Source organism: Poromitra crassiceps (assembly GCF_964638095.1).
Source record: "Poromitra crassiceps genome assembly, chromosome: 4".
Lineage (NCBI taxonomy): Eukaryota > Metazoa > Chordata > Actinopteri > Beryciformes > Melamphaidae > Poromitra > Poromitra crassiceps.
In genome coordinates, this window is record NC_139626.1 from 28,646,797 (window position 1) to 28,674,296 (window position 27,500).

Sequence of the window (27,500 nt, forward strand, 5' to 3'; positions counted from 1 at the left end):
CCATGGTGTATTGCTCAGGGTGGTAATATGCTTCAGAAGAAAGATATTCCATGGTGTATTGCTCAGGCTGGTAATATGCTTCAGAGGAAAGATACTCCATGGTGTATTGCTCAGGGTGGTAATATGCTTCAGAAGAAAGATATTCCATGGTGTATTGCTCAGGGTGGTAATATGCTTCAGAAGAAAGATATTCCATGGTGTATTGCTCAGGCTGGTAATATGCTTCAGAGGAAAGATACTCCATGGTGTATTGCTCAGGGTGGTAATATGCTTCAGAGGAAAGATATTCCATGGTGTATTGCTCAGGCTGGTAATATGCTTCAGAGGAAAGATACTCCATGGTGTATTGCTCAGGGTGGTAATATGCTTCAGAGGAAAGATACTCCATGGTGTATTGCTCAGGCTGGTAATATGCTTCAGAGGAAAGATACTCCATGGTGTATTGCTCAGGGTGGTAATATGCTTCAGAAGAAAGATATTCCATGGTGTATTGCTCAGGCTGGTAATATGCTTCAGAGGAAAGATACTCCATGGTGTATTGCTCAGGGTGGTAATATGCTTCAGAGGAAAGATATTCCATGGTGTATTGCTCAGGGTGGTAATATGCTTCAGAGGAAAGATATTCCATGGTGTATTGCTCAGGGTGGTAATATGCTTCAGAGGAAAGATATTCCATGGTGTATTGCTCAGGCTGGTAATATGCTTCAGAAGAAAGATATTCCATGGTGTATTGCTCAGGCTGGTAATATGCTTCAGAGGAAAGCTACTCCATGGTGTATTGCTCAGGGTGGTAATATGCTTCAGAAGAAAGATATCCCATGGTGTATTGCTCAGGGTGGTAATATGCTTCAGAGGAAAGATATTCCATGGTGTATTGCTCAGGGTGGTAATATGCTTCAGAAGAAAGATACTCCATGGTGTATTGCTCAGGCTGGTAATATGCTTCAGAAGAAAAATATTCCATGGTGTATTGCTCAGGCTGGTAATATGCTTCAGAAGAAAGATATTCCATGGTGTATTGCTCAGGGTGGCAATATGCTTCAGAAGAAAGATATTCCATGGTGTATTGCTCAGGGTGGTAATATGCTTCAGAGGAAAGATATTCCATTGTGTATTGCTCAGGGTGGTAATATGCTTCAGAAGAAAGATATTCCATGGTGTATTGCTCAGGGTGGTAATATGCTTCAGAAGAAAGATACTCCATGGTGTATTGCTCAGGGTGGTAATATGCTTCAGAAGAAAGATATCCCATGGTGTATTGCTCAGGGTGGTAATATGCTTCAGAGGAAAGATATTCCATGGTGTATTGCTCAGGGTGGTAATATGCTTCAGAAGAAAGATACTCCATGGTGTATTGCTCAGGCTGGTAATATGCTTCAGAAGAAAAATATTCCATGGTGTATTGCTCAGGCTGGTAATATGCTTCAGAAGAAAGATATTCCATGGTGTATTGCTCAGGGTGGCAATATGCTTCAGAAGAAAGATATTCCATGGTGTATTGCTCAGGGTGGTAATATGCTTCAGAAGAAAGATATTCCATTGTGTATTGCTCAGGGTGGTAATATGCTTCAGAAGAAAGATATTCCATGGTGTATTGCTCAGGGCGGTAATATGCTTCAGAGGAAAGATATTCCATGGTGTATTGCTCAGGGTGGTAATATGCTTCAGAGGAAAAATATTCCATGGTGTATTGCTCAGGGTGGTAATATGCTTCAGAAGAAAGATATTCCATGGTGTATTGCTCAGGGCGGTAATATGCTTCAGAGGAAAGATATTCCATGGTGTATTGCTCAGGGTGGTAATATGCTTCAGAGGAAAAATATTCCATGGTGTATTGCTCAGGGTGGTAATATCTCATTAGAGGCAGTGTGGCCACTTATTTCACTCTGGCCCAGGTTACTCTTCAACATTTGGGAGTAGAAAATGATCAAATCTGCCCCACAGCCCCTGATCGATCTGGGGTCTGAAATGTTGTCATCTCCCTAATGGTTTATGTTTGAAATTGGTAATAAGATGAGCAGTTAGGGGCGGCTTTAGCTCAGGAGGTAGAGCGGGTCGGCCAATGACGCAAGGGTTGGCGGTTCGATCCCCGCTCCCTCCCAGCTGCTGTCGCTGTGTCCCTGGGCAAGACACTTAACCCTCCTTGCTCCCGATGGTGTGTAGGCACCCTGCGTGGCAGCCTGCCGCCATCGGTGTATGAATGGGTGAATGTAGACTATCTACTGATTGTAAAGCGCTTTGGATAAAAGCGCTATATAAAATGCAGGCCATTTACCATTTACCATTAGTTAGGGCACGAAGTCATGTCATGTCACGAGTCATGATGACATGATTAAATTCCAATGCAAAAAAAACAAGACAGGAGACTTGTTCAGGTTTCTACATGACGACACAGCTCTCCCCAACATGCTCATGTGCATATTACAGTAGTGAGTATAGGGGCATTTATCTCTCTGCTATGTACGGGTGTGTATAAACACAAAAGCCTGTGGTGCAGCCTGGTACACAGTCTCCTCTGTCTCTGTCTTGAATGAATAACCAGCAGGTAAGCGCTTTGTGTTTGTGGAGAGCAGACCTGGCCCACCAAGGGCAATGTTGCGTTTAATCTGTGAGTCATTTCTCCGTCTTGCTCAACAAATCTCCTTCTTTCATGTTTGACCTTCTAGAGAACACCTTGATCCATTCTAGCCTCAACTGACAACAGCAGTTGAGTCACAGGAGTGATTTTGATTTGAAGGCATGCACAGTGACCTTACAGTAAAGGGCTATTTCCTGTTCCATGGCGACGTCTGTTATCTGTATTTATTCTCACTTATCAGTGTGTGTCTACAGGGGTTAAGATGCCCTACAGGCTGATTTGTTCTGTCGCCACCTGGTGGCAGAGGGAGTTATGCCCTCCAGCTGCAAAGAACAGCTTGACTCGCCCTTTTCCATTTCCACAGTCTGGTTGGAAAAAATTACATGTTTGAATTTGCAGCACAACCTTTATGTTTTATTTTATTTTTGTTACCTTTATTGATTTATATTGATTTGATTTTTGTCTCTAGCCTAACATGTTGGATAACACAGAAAGCTATGTGTCACGTACAGTGCAAACACGATTGTCTGCACCTTCCTCCAAAGTGTGTGTGTGTGTGTGTGTGTGTGTGTGTGTGTGTGTGTGTGTGTGTAAATCTCGTGCTGACAGTAAAGTGCTGTGTTCCACCACAGAGCCTTGTAGAGGGAGTGAACCTTCCACTTCAAAGTTCTCTGCTCTGTTAAAATGTGCTGATGTAGGGGGTGAGGGGGTGAGTGGACTAAAGACAGGGTTCATCACCAAGCTGTGTGTGTGTGTGTGTGTGTGTGTGTGTGTGTGTGTGTGTGTGTGTGTGTGTGTGTGTGTGTTGTGTGTTGTGTGTTGTGTGTGTGTTGTGTGTTGTGTCTTGTGTGTTGTGTGTTGTGTGTGTGTGTGTGTGTGCGTGTGTGCGTGTGTGTGCATGCGCGCGTGTGTGTGTGCGCGTGTGTGTGTGGTGCCCAGACTTGTCACGGGTCATGATCTGACTCCCCCCACTCTTTACACTTTTAGTTCACAGGTCATGTGACTGCTCTTCCTCAGTCTGAGGTGTATACACCCTTTGTCTCTCTCCCTCTCTCTCTCTTTCTCCCTCCCTCCCCCTCTGTGTGGGTGTCTGTCTGTCTGTCTGTCTGTCTGTGCGTGCGTGTGTGTAAATGTAAAGACTAAATACAGAACTCAGAGTGTCAGTCCTAATAACTCACATGCTCTGTTGGGGGCAGCCAGTCCTACTGCAAAAATATTGAAGTTGGATGTAGCTGAGATGGAAGCAAAATATCATATCTTTGTGTGTATGCTTGTGGCACTCGTGAGAGATTGTTGTTGTTTGTTTGTTTTTTGCAATGTTTCGACTAGCCAGATGACCTGTGGGAGTATATATCTTCTTCCCTTATGTTGCTGCTACTGTCTCCTATGTTGTATTGTCTAAGCCAGGGGTTCGCAAATGTAAGAATACCATGGCCCACTTTGAAATGTGAAAATCTTCCAGGGCCCACCCAACTCTTTAATCACAACTCTGATCAACACACCAGACTAAGATCATGTATTTCCCTATATGTTGTTTTATATTATATATTATATATTTTTATTTCATTAACAGAGTTTTCATTCAGGTAAATAGAGTTGAGAGGTCAAGGGACCCATTTGAAATAGTTTTCCATCGACAAAATTAAAAACCTATGTTTGGAGCGTTATTTAGCCCCCTTCCCGACAAGCTAGCATAATTATGCTTGGTAGCAATGGATGTCTTAGGTCTTCTAGCTTCTTCTGATAACAGGATCTCCGCTGTAGCTTTACAAATGACCCTGCTACAGCCATTTGATTGCCCATGAAAATCAGGAGTGTTGGCAGACCTGCAGTACCATTTTTACGGCCATTTCTTCACCACCTTATCTCTTCTTGAATAGGTCAACTGTGATGGCAGATTGCCTTTAATAAAACAGACTTGAGAAAAGGAGCGGGCTTTTTCTTGTTGTTTGAACAATGGCACAAATCGCTTCATCAAAATGATAGGAGCCGAAAAGGCAAGAGTATCATTCTGTCTCATAGGCTGCTCAACCATCCGGTCAGATGACTGAATCACTCTGTCTCATAGGCTGCTCAACCAGCCGGTCACGTGACTGAATCACTCTGTCTCATAGGCTGCTCAACCAGCCGGTCACGTGACTGAATCACTCTGTCTCATAGGCTGCTCAACCAGCCGGTCACATGACTGAATCACTCTGTCTCATAGGCTGCTCAACCAGCCGGTCACGTGACTGAATCAATAGGCTCGTTTGAGATGACTGCCGCCTCGCCTGGAAAGCAGACGAGAGCAGGCGAGCACAGTCAGGCGAGGCGTCAACAAGTCGAACACCCCCGACGGCACACTTCCTGCTGCTTTTCTTCTTCTACCGTTTTGTTTAACAGCGGTTTGTAAACAAATTAAAACATGCATTAGCGCCACCCACACTCACTGCTCAAATAACACAGCCCTTCAGATTCCTTATTTTTATTTTAATGTAGGCATTCCAGGTGGTATTTATGTAAAATATTGAGTGACAGCTTGGAATAGATATAAAATTGAAGTTTCTACACTTCACTGTGGGTTTGTGATGCACCTGTGTTGAACCAATGGGCGCTCAGCTTGATGCGTTTCTCGTCATCCTCTGTCATCCGCAGTCGGGCGCAGTTGGTGGGGAGCAACTGCGGCGCCTCGCTCCAAATCTGTGCCCGCCTCGCTCTCGCGAGAGTCACGTGACTCACGCAGTCGGGCAGGACGGAGCAAGTCGGACAACTTTCTAACCATCATGCAATGGGGCAAGCCAGGCGCTGGTCGAATCTGCGCAGAATTTGCTCATCTCAAACGAGCCTACTGTCTCATAGGCTGCTCAACCATCCGGTCACGTGACTGAATCATTCTGTCTCATAGGCTGCTTAACCATCCGGTCACGTGACTGAATCACTCTGTCTCATAGGCTGCTCAACCATCCGGTCACGTGACTGAATCATTCTGTCTCATAGGCTGCTCAACCATCCGGTCACGTGACTGAATCATAATAGGCTGCTAAACCATCCGTTCGTTCTGGATGGTTTAGCAATTACCAGGCTATCTGTCTCATGTCTTTACTGGAACATTGCTGACGTGCAAAGTCAGATAACGTTTGTTTGTCATAGAATGGAAACAATAGTCTTGCACATGTTACAATGATAGAAACAATGATAGAAGCCCATTCTTCATGCTTATCTCTCTGGGAAGACTTTCTCAGCAAGAACCATTCTTTACAACAGACAAAATGAGAGAGTAAATTATATCCAAGAAAGGTGTTTTTACTGGCATAGGTAATCAATGATTTCTCCCACATTACCCAGCCAATTCAAAGAGATATGCGTTTGATAAATCAAAACTTTGTTTTATGCATGTGTTATTGAAAACAAAACTTTATAAATGAGACAAAAGTGCATTTAGGCAGAGCTAAGGCTCTCATGATCCTATCATCACTAAAGCAAACAGATATTTAAGCTATACATTTTAATGAGAAGAAATTCTGCAAATGTATATGGCGACCCAAATAAAATCTCCTGCGACCCAGTCTTTGGGAATGACTGGTCTAAAGCCACAGGATATGGATATGACAATCTGATATTCTCTCTCTCTCTCTCTCTCTCTCTCTCTCTGTCTGTCTGTCTGTCTGTCTGTCTGTCTATCTATCTATCTATCTATCTATCTATCTATCTATCTATCTGTGTGTCTCCAGACTCCTAGCAGGAGCACCCAAGGAGAAAGCCCTACCCTCCCTGCAAAACGTCGATGAAACGGGTGCTGTCTACTACTGTCCCATTACCACAGACCCCACAGACTGCTCCAGGATGGACTTGGTCAGCGAAAGTAAGCACTGTGCAGAGCTGACATGTGATTGGTTGCTGTGGTGATCTGCAGAGCTGGCATGTGATTGGTTGGTTGCTGTGGTATTTGAATGGGGAATGCATAGTTGAGACATTATAGCTATACTATTTAGAGCTATATAGAGACAGTCCGCATGTCTGGGAACGCCCATACAGGCTCTAGGAACACCCACAATAGACGCTGGGTTAGCTGGCTCAGCCTTGCTGGGGGCGTGGTCAGGGTGGGGTAAATTCCACCGTTCTATCCATTCAGCAAAGTTAGAATTTAGCTGATAGCCCAGCCCAGACAGACACGATCAGGGATTTAACCACCGCAGTAAACGCACATCTGAGCACACATCTTGTGTTCTGCTCTAGAACCCCCAAACCTGTAGTTTAGAGCCGCAGCACCGTCTTTTGGTGAGTCAGCCCATGAGATATATCGGCGGTTTTACCCCACTCGCGCGCCAGCCGTATAACATTTTGTGGGCGTTCCCAGACATGCGGACTGTCTCTATACAAGTCCACTAAGTGAGCCGTGTGACCCTGGAGGTCTGGCTCTCAGCACACAGCAAAGCCAACAGAATAATTTATATAATATAATATTATAATATATATTTATTAGCTGAAGCACAGTGCCTTGTTTACACTTTGACACATTGCCTCAGGATCGTTGCCTTCAATGATCTCTGTACGCACAAGGAAACCTACAGTTCAATCAGGAGAGGCCAGTTGGTAGGATTAGACAAACTTTATTTAGCAATCGGCATGCATGGCAAATGCTTTGGCGCTTGACTCCATTGGCCAGTGGCGCTGCTCTTGAGGCAGAGGAGGGCGCCTGCATGGGCTCCGGCCTTCGACCTTTTTAGCGACTTACAGCTATTTGCGGCTGGCGCTCCCAACTCGGTCGGGCACCTCGCGATAGCGCTTCCCAGCTTGGCCTACCTGGCCGCCTTGGCGCCTCGCGATTGTACTTTTCCGGCCTTCGACCTTTTTAGCGACTTACAGCTATTTGCGGCTGGCGCTCCCAACTCGGTCGGGCTTACCTGACTTAAGGCGCTTCCCGGCTTGGCCTTCCTGGCCGCCATGGCGCCTTACCTGACTTAAGGCGCTTCCCGGCTTGGCCTTCCTGGCCGCCATGGCGCCTTACCTGACTTAAGGCGCTTCCCGGCTTGGCCTTCCTGGCCGCCATGGCGCCTTACCTGACTTGGCGCTTCCCAGCTTGGCCTACTTGGCCGCCTTGGCGCCTCACCATTTTAACTTGGCCTTCTTGGCCCCCTGACTTGGCCTTCTGACTGACCCTGACTTTCTCTGGCTCTCTCTCGGGGTTGACGTAGGACGACGGGACCCCCGGGCGACTCCACCCGCAAGCCGCACTCGTGCGACGGAGCGGGGAGGAAGCGCATTAAGCCCCCCGCCTCCCCCGGAAGGGGAGAGCGAGTAACGGGCACCCGGAGGCGCACGACACGAGGAGTGGAGCGCTCCCCGTGCCGCACTAATTTTCAGGTTCCGAGGTCGGATGGCGTCCGGTTACCAGACAGCCCCTGCCCGAGGCGCCCCGTGTCAAGCCCGCCGCTCCCACTCCAGGAGACGTCGGGACAGGCCACGAGGACGAGTGCCCCGGGAGGGACCGCAGCGTCCGGTCGGATCGGCCACCCAGAGTCAGAGGTGTTCAACGCGCGCCCGCCGCCACGCAGCCTCTCCCCGGGGGGAGAGAGAGACGCGACGGACGGACGCGGCCTCGAGCCAGGCCGGGACAGAGGAGGGGGTTACCCCCCCAAAAAATAACCGGGAGATTTACTGCGCCTTGCTGGGCACCCTGCTTTTCGGGGAGCCACCACCAACGAGACATTATTTGGCACGGACGTCCGGGACACTGTTCGTTGCCATGCTTGCCGATGAAGGGAGGAGGGTCCTTTGGGCCGCCGGTATGGCCACCCGCTCCGGGCGGATGTAGCTGGAGAATGCTGATGAAGACCGGCGGCCCGTTTGCTGGAGGGAGGCGGAGGACGCTCCTTGCACGGCGGCTGAGGTGGCCGCTCCGATCCTGAAGGAGTGGCTGGAGAAGTTCTTTGTCGGGAGGTTGCACTTCTGGAGCGTCCGCTCGAGGTGCAGGACGAACCAGGATCTTGTCATGTGGTGACGAGGTGCGATGAGGAACAGGGGAGCCGGGGGCCGGTCTGGGGCCTGAGCGGTCTTTCCCCTGATTTTGGGCTTAGCTGCAATGCTGTATGGGTCAGCAGTCATCACGTGATGAGATTGATGAGCTGAAAATAAACGATATGACACGTGGACAGGATCGCTAGCTAGAGAGGCAGACAGAATTCACCCGATGCAAGATTCTTATGATAATAGCTTCAGCGCTCTCAGCCCTTTCAGGGACAATTATTTCAGAATTACGAGCCAATAATTCATGGGAATGCAAGCATTATTAGTAGCTAGCTATTTGAATGAAAAGATACGGTGCCGGCCGGTGATGATGTCCTCAGATGGCGACCATCTTTTCCCCCCATGGGGAAGTCTGGGCAGATTCACGGTGATTGACGGGACCCGGCCTGGAGACGCACTGATGCTGAAGTGCCATAGCATCTCGGGCACTCTGGACAGACCGAAAGATCCATGGGGCAAACGGTTCATTCTGGCGGCAACCCTATAGAGCTGAAATGTAACGCTTAATGCATGGGATATAAAGACCTGGTTAATAAACAAGTAAAGAAAAACAGTGGTTTCACCGCCTTGCAAGTGCACCATAGACTGCTAGTTGCAACCATGGACCCATCATAAGATGGACTGGGCATCACACTGGTTCAGTGAAGCCGCTGCATGTTAGATCGCCATGTTAGAAGGTGGTTTGTATCATTTTTAGATAGTCATTATCATGCTAATGCCTGTGCAGGTGGTCATTTTTCTGATCAGTTTGTTTTTTAAGTAGTTATTTGACGTATAAAAAGGGATAAAAATGGGTGATTGGCAGCTGTGGCAGCCAGTCTCAAGCCGTCATTGGCTGGACAGGCTCTTCACATTATAGATCTATCGTGATAGACAAGACACGCGGCTTCATTGTTATGTAATGCTGCCTGGAGGTCGGGTGGCTCTGCTGGGTGTGTGGGGCCGGGAGATGGGCTCTTAGCCTGGGTAGTGCAGGCCTGGAGGTCGGGGTGGCTCATGGGGTGAGGCCTAGTAGTACACGCGCACCGTTAGCTCATCGCTAGCGGATTAGCATCACGTACGAACGGACGTTTTATTTTTGTAGGCTATTAAAGCAACAAACGTTTTTATATGCATATCTGGGGGAAATGCTTTGACTGTGGGGATGTTCGTTCTTCACAAGCTCCTCTCTTAGTAACGATATACCAGGCGATAGACCGGGCAGCCTGGCTCGCGCACTCACTGGGCTAACGTTAAACCCAGGTGGAGCAGTGCTAGCGACCTGTTCTGTAAGGCGAGGGTGGCCATTTTCCAGGCGCTCCTGAGAGATCTGAGGTACAGGTTCATCTGTAGATTGAACGTGTCTCAGAATGTTATTATTAAGTTGCACACTGACCTTGGGCTAAGCACTGTGAGATACCAGTCACATATGTGGAAATTCTGGTATGACTCTCTTTTATAATGTACTTTGTTCTTTTATTGTGCCCTTATGTGCTTTTTTTTTTTTTTTTTTTTTTTTTTTGGAATTGTGTATGTGTCATCTATGGACCAAGCGTCTGCCGATAAAGGTTTGTTTGATTGATTGATTGGTTGATAACAGTGGGATTCGCAGCCTCTTGTTACATGACTAGCGTGACACTGTATTAATTATTTTAGCTTTGGTATTATTTATGGTTATGTGGTGACCCACATCGAGACACTAGGAGAGACATTCGCCAAAGGAGACTTGTGCCTTTAAGAGCGGGGGGTTAAGGTTACCGTACTTCCGGTTACGGGTTAGGTCTGTTATTGCTGGTTGCTAACCGCGGTGAATGTAAACATTTATATGGATAGAAGTAAACTACCTCGACCAACCTTCGTCTACTGTCTCACTGTTTCCTAATTCCCACAGTTAAAAGAAACGCCAGGGCATTTTACTTTGAAATTTGTTAAGAACAGGAAGTGGTGTATTAAGACTGGGTAGCTTGACACGGAAAGGCGTTAGCATTCCCTGGGCCGTCTGACTTCGGTCTGGAAGTTATACAGTAAACACTCATTCTAACCTGATTCTAACTGATGCTCGGACATGCTCCATGGTGAAGTATGCAATGTGCGGTGATAACGTCACCGTCATCAGGCAGCGACGTGACGTCTTTTACTCACGCAACCTCCCGTTTATTTACGGTTAAAGTAAAGACTTAACTGCCCGGTGATAGCAGAGGGGTCTGCGCCTGCCGTGCAACTGACCACAGCGACGTGGAATGGAACGGCCTGTGATGCCTGCTTGGAGGAGAAGCCTGGGGCTGGACGCCTGAACACCCGGGACAGGAACGGCTGCTGAGCTGTGGCGCGGCCCGTCGCAGTGGCGCGCCCCGTGCCTTCTCATTGTGGCTACGTTGGCGGCCTGTGGCACGGCCGCTTCGCCGGTGTCGTCAGGCGTCTCGGAGGGCAAATACGCTCCGTGGCTGATCCGGAACGGGGTATCGTTGTTTAAGCTGTCGTCACTGTCCAGGACTGCTCTGGCTCGGGATCCGACATGCCAGGAGTGGGTGCTGATTCGGTCTGCAGATGTGGTGCAAAACAGCCGCAAAACAACGCTTCGGAGGCCGGCTTCAAGGGAGATGGACTGCCGTGGGCTGCTGCTGCTATGATCGGCCAGAGAGAGGGAGGTGACGTAGAACCCTTGCTATATATATGAGGATTAACTGACGTCATGTTTGACGTCATAGCAGACGTCATACTAGGATTTTTGACCACGTTGAGATCGGATTACGCGTGAGTGGCCTTCTGCTTGAACTATGGTCTGGAGACCTCACTAGATTAAGATTCAAAACGTTAGTCTATTTCTGCATTATAAATCTCCAAGCAATTGTGCTGGGTCCGTTGGAGAATGGGCTGGGGGGCAATAATGGCTAAATGTATAGCATCCAGGCTACAACAACAGGGAGAGGAAAATGATTGCTGTAATGTGGGTGTAAATCATTATAAGTAAAGGTGAATAGTCTGCTAAATTAGATTTGTTTCCAAAGTAAGGAGGTTACTGAGACACAGTAACTGTATCTTCTACTTGAAAACACTGGAGTTGTAGCTTGAGAAGAGTACAGTTATAACATAGATGATAGAGAATAAAAAATTCTCTTCTCCGCTAAATGTTGGTTAGATAAGCTGTTAATTATCACATTTAGCGGAGAAGAGAATTTTATTCTCTATCAATAGACATACAGTTGTTGTTGTTTTTATCGTTCTGTTAGATTGTAAAACTAGCTAGCAAGAATTTAACAAAGCAATGTTAACCCATTGATTCCTGATGTAGCATTTGGGTGTGTAATGTATGACCGCAAACCACGTGAACACGGTTCGCGGTCTTAAAGGGACACACACACAAATGAGGGATATACACGCAAATGCTGCATCAGGTATCAATGGGTTAGTTAATGGCTACTGGACACTACTGTAATGCTCGATACAACTTCAGTTCTGATGTATGTACAACAAAACAGTGATGGTTGGCTGAGCAGATTAGGCAGATAACAAGCGCACATTAACCCCACACAAAATCAACACTGGTAATTAACGTGTTAGTGGTGCAATATGTTACCCAGGAGCTGATCAACTCCAATATGGCCGCCAGTGGGTGCATTATGTTAGCTGAAATCCCTCCATAACTGAGTGCAAGTGTGTGGAGAGTATACCTGAAACAAACAAAAGGAAAGAGGAAATCAGATGGCTTCCCCTTTAGGTAGAGTGAATGAACCAGCGCATTATGACCCATGATATTTCACATCCAGTGCCTGCTATCTTTCATCTAAACAGTGATACCTTCTCTCCATTCACAAAATGCAGTGTGCCAAACACGCTCCCAGTCAAATTCCCAGCATTTCCCTTAGCGTGTCTGAACATCTGCCGCGGCTACATGACACGCTGTAGATAGAAGCGCTCTAATTGAAGGTTATTAACGGACTGTGCTACCTGCAGGTGAAGAGCCCCCCCCGGAGGCTGAAAGCAAGAAGCATAAGAAAGGGGATTGTTGGTGACTTTTGATGTGGAGGTTGGGGTGACTCTTGCTGTTAGTCACGCTGCGTTTTTGCGGTTAATATTTGTCAGGGCACGATCCAGGTTGAACGAAACTGTCTGCGTTGCTAGGTGTCTTGCTTTTACAGTGACTGTGATCACCATAATTATGACGAATGTTTGAGTTTCTTTTGTTATTTGGTGGATGGTCTGACATGGCTGACTGCACTACAGTACTGTCTCCATACTGGCTGCATGTCAGTTCGGTTAGTTGAACTTGATACCAATACATAAACGGCAGAACCTTGACTTTGAGAATTTTAGTTTAAGACAGAAACTGTTTGGCTGTAGATCAGGCACAAAGACCACAAAGGTTTCAAGCAACCACTGTATACTATGTAGCCTACTGTGTATTTCACATTTTAAAGGGATATGCCAACTTTTGGGGAGTTTAGGCCATTTGCCATATAGCCCATACATAAACAAGACAAACACTGTCTTTGTCATCACTCGCCGTACGGTACAGAGTGAGATACACCCCTCCACTTACCGTAAATTCCGGACTATAAGACGCACCGGTGTATAAGCCGCGGGACCAAAATTGACTATTTTTTTCTTCTATAAGCCGCACCGGACTATAAGCCGCGGGTGTTTTGATGTTTAATTACCATATGAAAGGGTTCGTGCACAGAGAGGAATGTCGGGAAAGAGATCGCTGTTTGGGGAAGCTCCCATTTATTAACATTTCAACAAAACAAAACAAAAGTCAGGTCACTAATCCCCAGACAAAATCACACAACAATAGGCTACCGTATATGTGCAGCAAACCTGTAACCAGAGAAGTCAAGTCACTAATCCTCGTCTTCCTCTTCTTCCTGCGTACTGAAACCACCAAAGTCCTCATCTTCAGTGTCGGAAACGAACAGGTTCAGGGTGGCTTCGTCAACCACTCTCCTCTCTCCTTCAGGTGCCATGGCACCAGTCCGATACCTCACGAGTCCGACACCTCACGAGTCCGAAAAAAGAGGCTAACTTCCCCCAGACCCTAACCCAAAACCTAACCTCTCCCACCCCCACGCCTAAACCTAACATCCCCCAGACCCTAACCCAAAACCTAACCTCTCCCACCCCCACGCCTAAACCTAACCTCCCCCAGACCCTAACCCAAAACCATGAGGTGTCGGACTCGTGAGGTATCGGACTCGTGAGGTATCGGACTAGGGGGCAGTCCCCGTGGCGTCATCCTCTTCATCCCGCAGCAGTCCAGCGTTTTGGAACCCGTTGGTAATTGTGGATGTTTTCACACTCCTATAATATTCCGTGATCTTCCTTTGTGTGAATTCGCCGAAGTTTGTGATTTTCTCCTGATAGTCGGGAGGGAGTTGTTCAGTAGTTCTCCCCCGGACGGACAGTCCCTTTTGCCCAGGTTACGCGCGGCTGCTCTGTTTGATCGGCGGCTGCTCTCTTTTAATGCGAGATTGACTGCTTTCAACTTGAAAGCTGCCTCGTGTGAATTTCTGCGTACCTTCCCCATGGTAAGTGAGAGTGTTGCTTCTACTGCTCGTCTTGTTGTGAATATTCCTTGATCTTCCTTTGTGTGAATTCGCCGAAGTTTGTGATTTTCTCCTGGTAGTCGGGGGAGGGAGTTGTTGCCCGAGTGGCCGTTTGCTTACCGTAATTACCATATGTAAGTGGTCACGCACAGAGGGGATTGTCGGGAAGAGATGGCTGTTTGAGGAAGCTCCCATTTACCGTATTACAACATTTCAACAAAACAACATAACACAACACCACCGTTGTTTATTTTTACAGTGCACACAGTGTCCGCGGTGTGGTGAAAAGAGGGCAAGAGAGGAAATTAAAACAGAAGTGGATTTATAGTTAGAAAGAGTGCTAAAAAAGAGAGATTTTTTTTTTTTTTTTTTTTTTTTCTGAAAAAATCCATAGATAAGACGCACCGTTATATAAGCCGCAGGGGCCAAAAAACGGGAAAAAAGCCGCGGCTTATAGTCCGGAATTTACGGTAGTTAGATTCCCAAATGAACGGGGGGTAATGGAACAATTGCACACCCCCGTTCAAGTCACCAAAAACACACATTGCAACAGCGCCAAAAAGCTCTATGTACATGTTGTGATTCGTGTACTCACCCAGCGATGAAATATTATTAATCCAAATTGATGAGAAACAATCATTTTAGAAAGGTAAATAGATAGCCGGAACTACTTTCCAAACATGGCCGCCAGGCGCAGTGATTTCACACAGTGCCTCAAACAGACAAAGATCTAACGGAGTATAACCGAAGTTACTTCCTGGTTTGTCATCAGGCACTGCACGCAGCGCATGCGCTGGACACAGGCACATGATGCGCTGTGTGTACAGCACCTCATGACAAACCAGGAAGTAACTTGAGTTACTCTTGCTTGTGTGGATTTACTTTGAAAAGGACTGTTTCACAGAACTTTGGATTAGGGTTTCATCACATGGTGAGTACACGAGTCACAATATGTACATGTGAGTCTTTGTGGCGCTGTTGCAATGTGTGTTTTTGGTGACTTGAACGTGGGTGTGCAATTGTTCCATTACCTCCTGTTCATTTGGGAATCTAACTAACTGGAGGGGTGTATCTCACTCTGTACTGCACAGCGAGTGATGACAAAGACAGTGTTTATCTTGTTTATAGGGCTATATGACAAATGGCCTAAACTCCCCTAAAGTTGGCCTATCACTTTGAATAGCCTATGGTTTGGTCCAGAATGTCAGTGCATCTGTGTTCTGAACATTTCATTCTCCAACATACTGTATTTCTCTCCCGGGATGGCTCAGATCAGGGCCGTAGCTAGCTATGAGGACGGGGAGGTCCGGACCTCCCCTAATATTTCAGAGATTTTTTTTAATATTTCAGAGATTTTTTTTTTTTTTTTTTTTTTTTTTTTTAGCCTTTATTTAACCAGGTTTGTCCCATTGAGATCAAAGATCTTTTTTACAAGAGAGACCTGGCCAAGAAACAGCAGCAACACAAAGTTACAACAAACAAACACATAAACACATACAATTGAAAAACATTAAAATGATCAAATAAAACATTTGCATACAGACAGCCTGTTCTCAAGAGATTTTACCATAGCCTTAAAACCATTTAAGGTTACTAAGCTATTAAGTTTAAGATCAGACTGCAGACTGTTCCATGCGGTGGGTGCAGAGAACCTAAAAGCTTTCTTCCCCAATTCAGTTCGGACTTTGGGAACAGAAAATTGTAGTGTCCTGAGAACGAAGATTGTAAAAAAATAAAACAATCTGCATGGAAAACAGGAAAAGCATGAAAAACACGGGATCGCTTTTATTTTGAAACGAAAGGCAGGTCAGGCAGGAAGTCATCTGACGCCGCGTCCACGGTAACTTGATTCTGAGAGAGCAGCAGCATGGTGGTGAGTGATGACTGTCTGTCTGCCTGGCGAGATAATTGAAGGTGAGCGAGCTGCGAGACAGTGAGCGAGTGAACGACAGACAGTGAGTGACACACACTGACAGATTTTTTAGCAACAACCAAGAAAGTAAGTGTCTAGTCTGTCTAAGTAACTTTGTGTGTTGTGTACGGCTTGGGTTGTGTACCTGTGTTTGTAGGTGTCATTTTGATATGAATTTGGCTAAAACAGTTTGTGTTTGTTAGTTACAATTATGTTGACAGGAGAGCTGAGCAGGTGGTGACATGAAAGAGAATATACTGAATAATGACATCACAACAGTATAATCCTAATGTTGATTTAAAATGATATATTACTCTAAATATGGCTTAAAAAGGGGGAAAAAAAAGAATCCGCCTCCCCTTGCTGGACCTCCCTTATTTCAGAACCCTGGCTACGGCCCTGGCTCAGATAAAGGTGTATTCTTATCAGATGGGGGACCCTGGGTCAGAATCTTATCAAATGGGGATCCTTGACTGAAAAAGTTTGAGAACTACTGCATTGGAGATGACCAGGTTCACTGTCATTAGCCTGCAGTCAGTGCTGAAATTCTAATCTGTCAATGTGTCCCCCCACCCCACCCACCTGACCCAAACGTCAACACCACCACCCCACCCACCTGAACCAAACGTCAACACCACCACAGCTGATTCAACAGAGATGGTGGAGGACATGTGGCTGGGAGTGACGGTGGCCAGCCAGAGTGACCAGGCGGGACGCGTGCTGGTGAGATGGCTCCATTACTCAGTGTGACAGATGACATGTTATGTGTGACAGATGACATGTTATGTTTAGAGAAATGATTGACTGCAGCATGGAGAGGGGGCAGGCCAGGGTGACATGACACCAGAGTGAGAAATTCACTTATTGGCACTTTGATCCGAATTGATCGGAATTCAATTTCATTTTGGGGCGGGGCGTTTTATTGAGTTATGAAATAATACATTTGCATTGCATCCTGGCTAACTATACTTTCCATTTCTCCCACGAAGACCTTGTTTATTCTTTATATTTATTATATATTATTATGTTATATATTATAACATACCATACATACCACCACTGCCATTGTCACCGCCAATTTATAATTTCGGGGACTTTTAATGAGCCTCTGTTACAGTAATGTCTGACCCTGATATTATACTGAAGGAAATAATACATTATAATTGAATGCTGATTGCTCTCAATATTAACTCATTGAGTGCCAGCCACTTTTGGAGAACGGACGCTCCCAGTGCCAGAGTTTCAGAGCGTTTTCAGTGATTTCTCGAGGCCCACAGAATATTGTGTGATATTACTATGTAAATACCGAACACGCACAAAGAACGATGAGACTCTATTGTATCAGCAGCAAAAAAAAGTTTATTGATATCATTTTCCGTTCTTTAGTTATCAGCCGGAGAAGATAGGTCAAAAACAGCAAAAACAGGCGTTTCCATCTAGAAGCTGAGATATTGAGCCTTTTGTGAAATGAAGCATTTCAAGCAAATCACTGACTCTGAAACTAATATTTTCTGACCTGAAACATCTGAACAGTAATTTCCTTCAATATAACAGCACCCCCACCCCCCTCTACTGCAAACTCCTCCTCCGTGGGTGTGTCTCTGGTGGCTCTGCTCGCTCTGCTGCTTGTCAGGCGAGTCTCTGCTGCTTGCGGATCCACGTTCGGATGGCGGCCGCTCGTCGGGGGAGTCTGGATCGGGCTCGCTCGTTTCTGGGGTTTCGGTTGTGAGCTGGGATGAAGCTGCGTCCGATTCTGGGCTTTCTGGGCTTTCTGCTGCGCGTTTCAAAGTGTGTTGCACCCAGAGTCTATTTTCGGAGCCCCCCACCGTTGTGCGCCGGCTCCCAGCGCCACAGCGAAAAGCCAAACCATTCTCATGAGAATGGTTTCATCACGGCTTTTTCTGCTGTTTTTACTCAACTTTCTCTAATCTGGAGAGCACTGTCGCCACCTAATGGGTCGGTAAAGGTTATACACATTCAACATGCCCCAAAATTTTACAGGAGATGTATTAGGCATTGATCCACGTCCCACCGTCAAAAAACGCAATTGACGACAATCGTCGTCATTGGCACTCTACGTTAGTAATCGAATTGACGACGATTGTCGTCATTGGCACTCAATGAGTTAATACAAAATTATTAGAGGTTGCCAGGTTTTACATATTATCTTTTATTGTAGCCAAATCCTGACACTATGCAGTAGGGCTGCACAATTAATCAAAATATGATCAAAATCGCAATATGGCCAAGTGCAATATCCAAATAGCAGGAGTTGCAATTATTTGTAAAGGTAAAATGTCTCACAACATAGCATTAAATGAAGCATTGTGGTGCTACAGATATGCCCCAGCCTACAAATCAGATTCCCCAGAGTGACGTAAGGGAACGTGCTTTTTTGTTACAGATTTCAGTGAATATGAAATACAAAAATTAGCATTTCCACTCAAATTGTGTCTTATATCACAATCGCAATATCTGTCAATATAATCTCAATATATTTTATGATCTATATCGTGCAGCCCTACTGTGCAGTCCATAACATGCTATATAACACACTCTCTCCTCTGGTGACCACAGGCATGCGGGCACCGCTATGTGAAGATGGACGAGAATGGCAATCGGCGGATGGTGGGGAAGTGCTTCGTCAGGGGCAACGACCTGACCTACGACCCCGCCGATGACTGGCAGAGCCACAACTACGAGCTCTGCAACCCCAACTTCGACCATGAAGCTGAGGGCCTCTGCAGCATGGGCATCTCCGGGGGCATAACCGGCAGTGATGTCTACATCGGCTCTTCTGGCAGCTTTTCGTGGCAAGGTGGATAATGCTGAAAAGAGTGTGGCAGCTTTGTGTGGCACAGTGGATAACGCTGAAAAGAGTGTGGCAGCTTTGTGTGGCACGGTGGATAACGCTGAAAAGAGTGTGGTAGCTTTGTGTGGCACGGTGGATAACGATGAAAAGAGTGTGGCAGCTTTGTGTGGCACCGTGGATAACGCTGAAAAGAGTGTGGCAGCTTTGTGTGGCACAGTGGATAAAGCTGAAAAGAGTGTGGCAGCTTTGTGTGGCAAGGTGGATAACGCTGAAAAGAGTGGCAGCTTTGTGTGGCATGGTGGATAATGCTGAAAAGAGTGGCAGCTTTGTGTGGCACAGTGGATAACGCTGAAAAGAGTGTGACAGCTTTGTGTGGCACAGTGGATAACGCTGAAAAGAGTGGCAGCTTTGTGTGCCACAGTGGATAACGCTGAAAAGAGTGTGACAGCTTTGTGTGGAACAGTGGATAACGCTGAAAAGAGTGGCAGCTTTCTGTGGCACAGTGGATAACGCTGAAAAGAGTGTGACAGCTTTGTGTGGCACGGTGAATAATGCTGAAAAGAGTGGCAGCTTTGTGTGGCACAGTGGATAACGCTGAAAAGAGTGTGACAGCTTTGTGTGGCACGGTGGATAAACGCTGAAAAGAGTGTGGCAGCTTTGTGTGGCACCGTGGATAATGCTGAAAAGAGTGGAAGCTTTGTGTGGAACAGTGGATAACGCTGAAAAGAGTGTGACAGCTTTGTGTGGCACGGTGGATAATGCTGAAAAGAGTGGCAGCTTTGTGTGGCACAGTGGATAATGCTGAAAAGAGTGGCAGCTTTGTGTGGCACAGTGGATAACGCTGAAAAGAGTGGCAGCTTTGTGTGGCACAGTGGATAATGCTGAAAAGAGTGGCAGCTTTGTGTGGAACAGTGGATAATGCTGAAAAGAGTGTGGCAGCTTTGTGTGGCACAGTGGATAACGCTGAAAAGAGTGGCAGCTTTGTGTGGCACAGTGGATAACGCTGAAAAGAGTGTGACAGCTTTGTGTGGCACGGTGGATAACGCTGAAAAGAGTGGCAGCTTTGTGTGGCACAGTGGATAATGCTGAAAAGAGTGGCAGCTTTGTGTGGCACAGTGGATAATGCTGAAAAGAGTGGCAGCTTTGTGTGGCACAGTGGATAACGCTGAAAAGAGTGTGACAGCTTTGTGTGGCAAGGTGGATAACGCTGAAAAGAGTGGCAGCTTTGTGTGGCACAGTGGATAACGCTGAAAAGAGTGTGGCAGCTTTGTGTGGCACGGTGGATAACGCTGAAAAGAGTGGCAGCTTTGTGTGGCACAGTGGATAATGCTGAAAAGAGTGGCAGCTTTGTGTGGCACAGTGGATAACGCTGAAAAGAGTGGCAGCTTTGTGTGGCACAGTGGATAATGCTGAAAAGAGTGGCAGCTTTGTGTGGAACAGTGGATAACGCTGAAAAGAGTGTGGCAGCTTTGTGTGGCACAGTGGATAACGCTGAAAAGAGTGGCAGCTTTGTGTGGCACAGTGGATAACGCTGAAAAGAGTGTGACAGCTTTGTGTGGCACGGTGGATAACGCTGAAAAGAGTGGCAGCTTTGTGTGGCACAGTGGATAATGCTGAAAAGAGTGGCAGCTTTGTGTGGCACAGTGGATAATGCTGAAAAGAGTGGCAGCTTTGTGTGGCACAGTGGATAACGCTGAAAAGAGTGTGACAGCTTTGTGTGGCAAGGTGGATAACGCTGAAAAGAGTGGCAGCTTTGTGTGGCACAGTGGATAACGCTGAAAAGAGTGTGGCAGCTTTGTGTGGCACAGTGGATAACGCTGAAAAGAGTGTGGCAGCTTTGTGTGGCAAGGTGGATAATTGGATTTGTGACTTAAAAAATCCATACTGCTCATCTGCAGCAGCTTAAATGAAAGTGAAAACGGGACTTTCAGCTCACGGCGACAGTGCAGATTTCAGCTAAAAACAGGGTCTTGAAGGAGGAAAATCCCACACACTGCACTTGCTCAGCATCACAATTCTTTAATCATCACACAACGTTTCGGCCCCCCTGGACCTTCGTCAAACACTTGATGAAGGTCCAGGCGGGCCGAAACGTTGTGTGCTGATGATGAATAAATGTTTATCCTATAGTGAACTATATGTAGTGTTTATCATATGTTTATCATATAGTGAACTGTATGTAGTGTTTATCATATAGTGAACTATATGTAGTGTTTATCATATGTTTATCATATAGTGAACTGTATGTAGTGTTTATCATATAGTGAACTATATGTAGTGTTTATCATATAGTGAACTATATGTAGTGTTTATCATATAGTGAACTAGTGTTGATCATAGTGAACTATATGTAGTGTTTATCATATAGTGAACTACAGTATATTATACAAACTGAAAAATGTTTTGTGGACTAAAAAAAACCCGACGGCATGGCGGTGAGTACTGTAGATACTGAGGCTCAGTATACTGTAGAGTACTGTGTGAGTACTGTAGGAGAGTACTGTGTGAGTACTGTGTGAGTACTGTGTGAGTACTGTAGATACTGAGGCTCAGTATACTGTAGAGTACTGTGTGAGTACTGTAGGAGAGTACTGTGTGAGTACTGTAGATACTGAGGCTCAGTATACTGTAGAGTACTGTGTGAGTACTGTAGATACTGAGGCTCAGTATACTGTAGAGTACTGTGTGAGTACTGTGTGAGTACTGTGTGAGTACTGTAGATACTGAGGCTCAGTATACTGTAGAGTACTGTGTGAGTACTGTGTGAGTACTATGTGAGTACTGTAGATACTGAGGCTCAGTATACTGTAGAGTACTGTGTGAGTAGTGAGTACTGTAGGAGAGTACTGTGTGAGTACTGTGTGAGTACTGTGTGAGTACTGTAGATACCGAGGCTCAGTATACTGTAGAGTACTGTGTGAGTACTGTAGTAGAGTACTGTGTGAGTACTGTAGTAGAGTACTGTGTGAGTACTGTAGATACTGAGGCTCAGTATACTGTAGAGTACTGTGTGAGTACTGTAGTAGAGTACTGTGTGAGTACTGTAGATACTGTAATGACTGAATTTTCATTCTTGGGTGAACTTAGCCTTTAACGCTGAAATAATGGGCAGGTTTGTAGACAAGCATTAAGCCGTTTCCGAGACTACAATCCCAGTGTTAGTCTGGGATTATCCTGTGTCTGAGAAACCTGTCCGTTGTGTGTGAAGCAGTTGATGACATTGTTGGCGTTGGGTGGTTTCTCTTTTATACAGGCAATGTTCACGTAACGTGGAGAGACCCGGATCCAGCAAACTCATGGGACTACACTGTCAAAGACTTTGGGGAGATGAACAAGAACAAAAGATACAGCTATATGGGTCAGTATATGTTTCTGTTTCATATCAAATGTCAAATTATTGGGAGACGTATCAAGATTCTCTCCCCTGCGTCAACCGTCAACCCTACAGCCAGATAAACATCTCATTCACATCTTGCGATTTGATGATAACCACAACGTCCATACAGTAGGTGGAGGCACAATTCACTGCACTAGTGCCTCCTCTGGTCGGTCAGGCGCCTGTTCAGGGGGGAGGGGAACTGGGGGGAATAGTGTGATCCTCCCATGTGGTTCGTCCCGGTTAGCTGTCAGGTGAAAAAGAAGCGCCTGGCGACTGCACATGTATCAGAGGAAGCATGTGCTAGCTTACAACTCTCTCCAGATCGGCAGAGGGGGTGGAGCAACGACCGGGACACCTTTGCAGGGAATTGATCAAGTCCTATAGAGAGCCCCAGGGATGACGTATTTTTGTAGTCGGAACGCGGAAGTCCCGGACTTCCTGGTTCTTCACTGTTTCGGTCTATGGGATTTTTGAATGGGTTTTTGCCGCGATGCTTCAAATAAGGTCTCTGGGCAACGCAAGATTAATCAAACGCGAACCAGAGTTCAGTCGGATAATCTTCACACATGAGGACCACTTTCATGAGTTTTGTAGCGTAAATGCGAGCCCTAGAAGTAAAAAGCTCGAGCTAAGCTAATCCAGAACTACACACTGTCGCATAGGCTTCCACGTCACGTCAGCACTCAACCTGGACTGTTGTTGATGTGTGCGCTGCTGTGCACTGATTACCCCGGGCTGAACGGGCTGAACCAGATGAGGGAAAGAGAATTTCCGTGTTCGTCCTTTGAAGTGATGACGTTATTGACGTATATATCCCCGTCGACTCAACAGTGTAGTCTCATTTAGCCGTTTGCTAGCTAGCCGCCCTTTTAACGGCACGTAACAGCTTCAAAACTCATAAAAGTGGTCCTCATGTGTGAAGATGATATTACTAAACACTCGTTCGCGTTTGATTAAGCCAGCGTTGCCCAGAGACATTATTAGAAGCATCGCGCCAAAAACCCATTCAAAAATCCCATAGGCGAAAACAGTGAAGAACCAGGAGTGTTAGCATCGGGCTTGGTGGGGGGTAGTTGTGTTTGGTTGGTGTGTTAGTTTCAAAGTACCATAAATGACCTGTATCGCTTTTACGATGTTTAGATGACCACATGTGTCTCTTACTGGGTTCCGCAGGTTACTCAGTCCTGGAAGAGAAGAAGTTGCTAAGCCGCGCCGACTACACGGTGGTGACGGGGTCTCCCAGGGACGAGGGTTACAAAGGCTCTGTGACCCTGGGGAGGCCAGGTGACAACAGCATCGACAACAGCATTGTGCCGGTGCTCGTCATCCCCGGGGAACAAATGGGCTCGTACTTCGGGAACAGCCTGGCCATCACCGATCTCAACAATGACGAGTATGTCGCCGCGCCCATGGCAGACGAGGGGTGTGATCACAGGAACTGTAACCCTAACAAATCTCAATTGTCGTTAGCCTTTTTTTCCTCTTATAAATTCAGTATGAATATAAGATATAAATTATTCTTATCATCGGCTTGTCATTCCTATACTACACTCCAGAATTTGTCCAATGTGGCAAATTATCAACTCAACGTTTGCTAAACTAAACATTTTTAATTCTGCTTAACTAACCAGGAACATAGACCTGTATTTTGCGTTTTCTGTGTAAAAAAAAAGGCAGAGCGCATACTGTTATTTTAAGGTATGCCAATGAAAAGGAGAAGACAAAATTAATCAAATTATGTCCTCCAAATCAGAAAGCACTAATGAAAAAAGAAAAAGCAAGAAAAAGCACTTCTTAAAAGAAATTAACGCTCCTGGGCGCTCCTGAAAAAGAGAGCATTGCTCTCAGCGAGACTCTCCCTATATAAATAAAAATCAAAACTAGTCTATATAGTTCAAAATTACATTTTGCGTTAGCCTACCAACTTGGCCTCTTAAGCACCCTTCTTATAGATCTTATAGCCTGTAACTGTATCTTATGCTCTTGAGCTGTGGGCCTCCTCATGCCTGAATGCTCTGTAGCTGTGATCTGTCCTGTTGTGTGGAGAATGTATGACAGTGATGTATGCCTGAGTAGAGATGAGAGGAGAGAGGCTTTGAGCAGGCCAGATAAGGTGTTCCTCATGACATCACGGCCCAGGCACTTCGCTTCAATGCATGAATGAAACTATGTTGGGTATCCGTCTTCATGTTCAACGGGAGACGATCATCTGAACACCTTCTAAGGATCTGTAGGAGGTTAAGAAATAGTTGCAATGCAAGAAAGGTAACAAGCAGTATAGTGTTACGTGCGTGTGTGTGCGTGTATGTGTGTGTGTGTGTGTGTGTGTGTGTGCGTGTGCGTGTGTGTGTGTGTGTGTGTGTGATGTATAATGTTCTCTTTGTCTGTTGCAGCTGGAATGACCTGGTGGTGGGCGCCCCGTTTTACTTTGACCGCTACAAGGACCAGGGAGGAGCGGTGTACGTCTTCATGAATGAAAACGGCTCTTTCCAGAAGACTGCGAGCGTCGTACTGAAGGGTCCCACACTTTCTGCATTCGGCGTGGCTTTGGCCGCCATTGGCGATGTCAACCAGGATGGATTCCAAGGTGTGACTTGAATGCAGCATTTTAATTTACTTCACTTAATAGAGTCACTTTAACAGGAGGTTAACTCACTGCACTATACCGCTTATCATGTTGTGCTGGAGATTACAGGATGTCAGTTGAAGAGGAAGCAGATGTTGTTTTAAGCCCCCCTCATTTTTTATTGTCCCCTCATTTTTTGTATGATGGTGATTGAACTGTAGTCCACGTTTTCACTCTTGCTACAGTAACCAACTGTGTAAACTGGGAAGCACTCATATGTTGCTTCAATTAAAATACAACAATTCATTCATTCATTCATTATTTCATTCATTCATTATTTGAGGAATGAAAAATGACTACTGCAGCTGTCATCATATGGTACTCTGGTGCCACCTAGCGGGCAAACATAGTGATTACACAGATAGTGCTTGCATGATTTCTGTCTTTGCAGCCTGATATTCTACCCTTTCCTTGAATTAAACCACTCTGATGTTAAAATGTCTTCTGCAGACTTTGCGGTGGGAGCCCCATTCCACGAGACAGGAAAGGTCTACATATGGATGGGAAGTAAGAAAGGAATCTCACAGGAGCCTAGTCAGGTAACAGTCTTCTCCATGATGGATACAGTTCAGACGTCACCATCAGAAGAGGCTGTGCACATTGTGATATGCCGGGCTGTCTCTGCTGCTGCCCTCTACAGGTGATTGAGGCGCAGTCAGTGGGAAACGGAGGGTTCCAGACCTTTGGCTACTCCATCAACGGAGGGATAGACATGGATGACAACAGATACCCCGACATCGTCGTCGGCTCCCTGGACGACCGCATTGCCCTGCTCAGGTAGAAGCAAGAGAACGTCATTGTTGGGTGTAAAGATTGACACGTTAATTTTGGTGATTTACATTTGAACTTGAATTCTACGGGGGCCTTGGAATCCTTGAAAGTTTGTGTATTTCGTGAATTTCAAGGCCTTGAAAGTTTTTGAATTTTGAACGTGGATTAAATGTACAGTATATATGTTGTGCAAGAACAGCACAGTTGAGAAGTGTTCACACATTCAGGCCTCTCTCTCTCTTTTGTCTGTGAGCTGAATCTGTGAAGCGTGCTAGTTCTCATTATCAAAATTCTCGCGCGCAAAATTCCTAGATGTCATGAAGTGTCATGCATTAGACTCTGGAGATGATGTGCCCTGCGTTTTTAAGCTACAAAACCATTAGCTAGCAAGGCAGCAGCAAGTTTGCCTCTAGAAAACAACCAATTCATTTTTTTTATTTTTTTTTTGGGGGTGGGCCAGGGCAAAAAGTGGGTGGCTGTGCCTACCCAGGCCCACCCGTAGAAACGCCCCTGTTGTAACAGTAATTAACTTTGATTTGTGTGACGTGTCTCAAACTATGCCGTGTTGGGTTCTTGAATTTGAGGGAATTGGGCCTGGAAAGTCCTTGAAGACTCCTTGAATTTGATGTTTAAGAAGTGTGGGAACCCTGCCTTGGACTTATCAAAATCTTTCAAAAGAAACCTTGGATGAACTGAAAAATCCATGGTGGTCCAGCTAATACAGTAACAAGGCTGATTTTCTTAGTCGATGATAGACCTGATAACAGCAAAAATACAAGGAGATACACCTTGTGGGAGATACAACTTTTGTCAGAGTAATCTTTGCTTTTTGTCAGAGTAATCTTTGCTTACTACGCTTGTGTGTTTGTGCGCTGTTTTTTTTTCACATTTCCCCCCCATTTTTCTCCCCAAATGGAATTTTTCCCCCTGCTGCCACGGTCGCTGCTCTACCCTCTGCTGATCTGGAGAGAGCCGTAGACTAGCACCATGCTTCCTCCGAGACATGCGCAGTTGCCAGCCGCTTTTTTTCAGGACGTAGCACGTGGGAGGATCACGCTACACCAGTTCCCTTCCCCCTGACCAGGCGCCGCGACCAACAAGAGGAGGCGCTAGTGCAGCGACCAGGACACATACCCTCAATCCGGCTTCGCACCCACAGGCACTAGCCAATCGTACCTGTATGGACGCCCGACCAAGCCGGAGGTAACATGAGGACGCGAACCTGCGACCCTCGTGTTGGTAGGCAGAGAATCTACCGCTACACTACCCGGCACCAGCAGTGTGTGCTGTTTTTATTCAATTATAAAATACGGGTGCATTTTCTTGTTTTTGTCTTCAGGGCTCGACCGGTCATCCACGTGTCGAAGAACTTCACTGTCCAGCCAAAGATGGTCGACCCTAACAAGTGTCCTCCTGGGAATAAAGCCTGGTGAGAAATGTCTCATCTGAATCTCTGATTCTGAAACTGGCATCAACACATTTTGTTCTGATAAGCCAGGCAATGTCCAATTTGATGACTCTTCTTTGTATTCCACAGTATTACAGTGACTGTGTGTTTTTCCTACACACTGAAGTAGGGCTGCACAATTAATCATATTTTCATCATCATCGCAATATGAACATGCGCAATAAACACATCGCAAAGACTGCCTGAAATGCAATGAATAACAAAAGTGGTTTTATTTACACATGTCATTCATTCCCACTCAGCATGTGCTCATTTTGTCTTGTGTTGTAAATCCAGCGTACACCTTCCCCTTGCAGCGGTGTGCTCCGCCCCTCCGCCAAAGCCCAAACACGCTGTGTGTAGTTTCAGCTAGAGTCAGTGTGTATTTCATTTCTTTATTAAGGCTATTCAATGTTTGGTGCCTAACCTATGTTAGCAATATTAAAC

General features: G+C 46.0%; 1 protein-coding gene across 1 annotated transcript in view; it reads left to right on the forward strand.

The window, feature by feature from the left end:
• The window catches only part of itga3b (integrin, alpha 3b), a gene marked incomplete at its 5' end in the record, with an annotated part of 78,244 nt that overhangs the window by 28,287 nt on the left and 22,457 nt on the right, over positions 1-27,500 (forward strand). Inside the window, 9 exons of the mRNA XM_083635864.1 lie at positions 6,289-6,419; positions 16,662-16,741; positions 18,596-18,836; positions 22,084-22,188; positions 23,383-23,602; positions 24,603-24,796; positions 25,286-25,374; positions 25,476-25,612; positions 26,946-27,035. Coding sequence (XP_083491990.1) covers positions 6,289-6,419; positions 16,662-16,741; positions 18,596-18,836; positions 22,084-22,188; positions 23,383-23,602; positions 24,603-24,796; positions 25,286-25,374; positions 25,476-25,612; positions 26,946-27,035 — 1,287 coding nt within the window. The remainder of the gene's footprint in view (positions 1-6,288; positions 6,420-16,661; positions 16,742-18,595; positions 18,837-22,083; positions 22,189-23,382; positions 23,603-24,602; positions 24,797-25,285; positions 25,375-25,475; positions 25,613-26,945; positions 27,036-27,500) is intronic.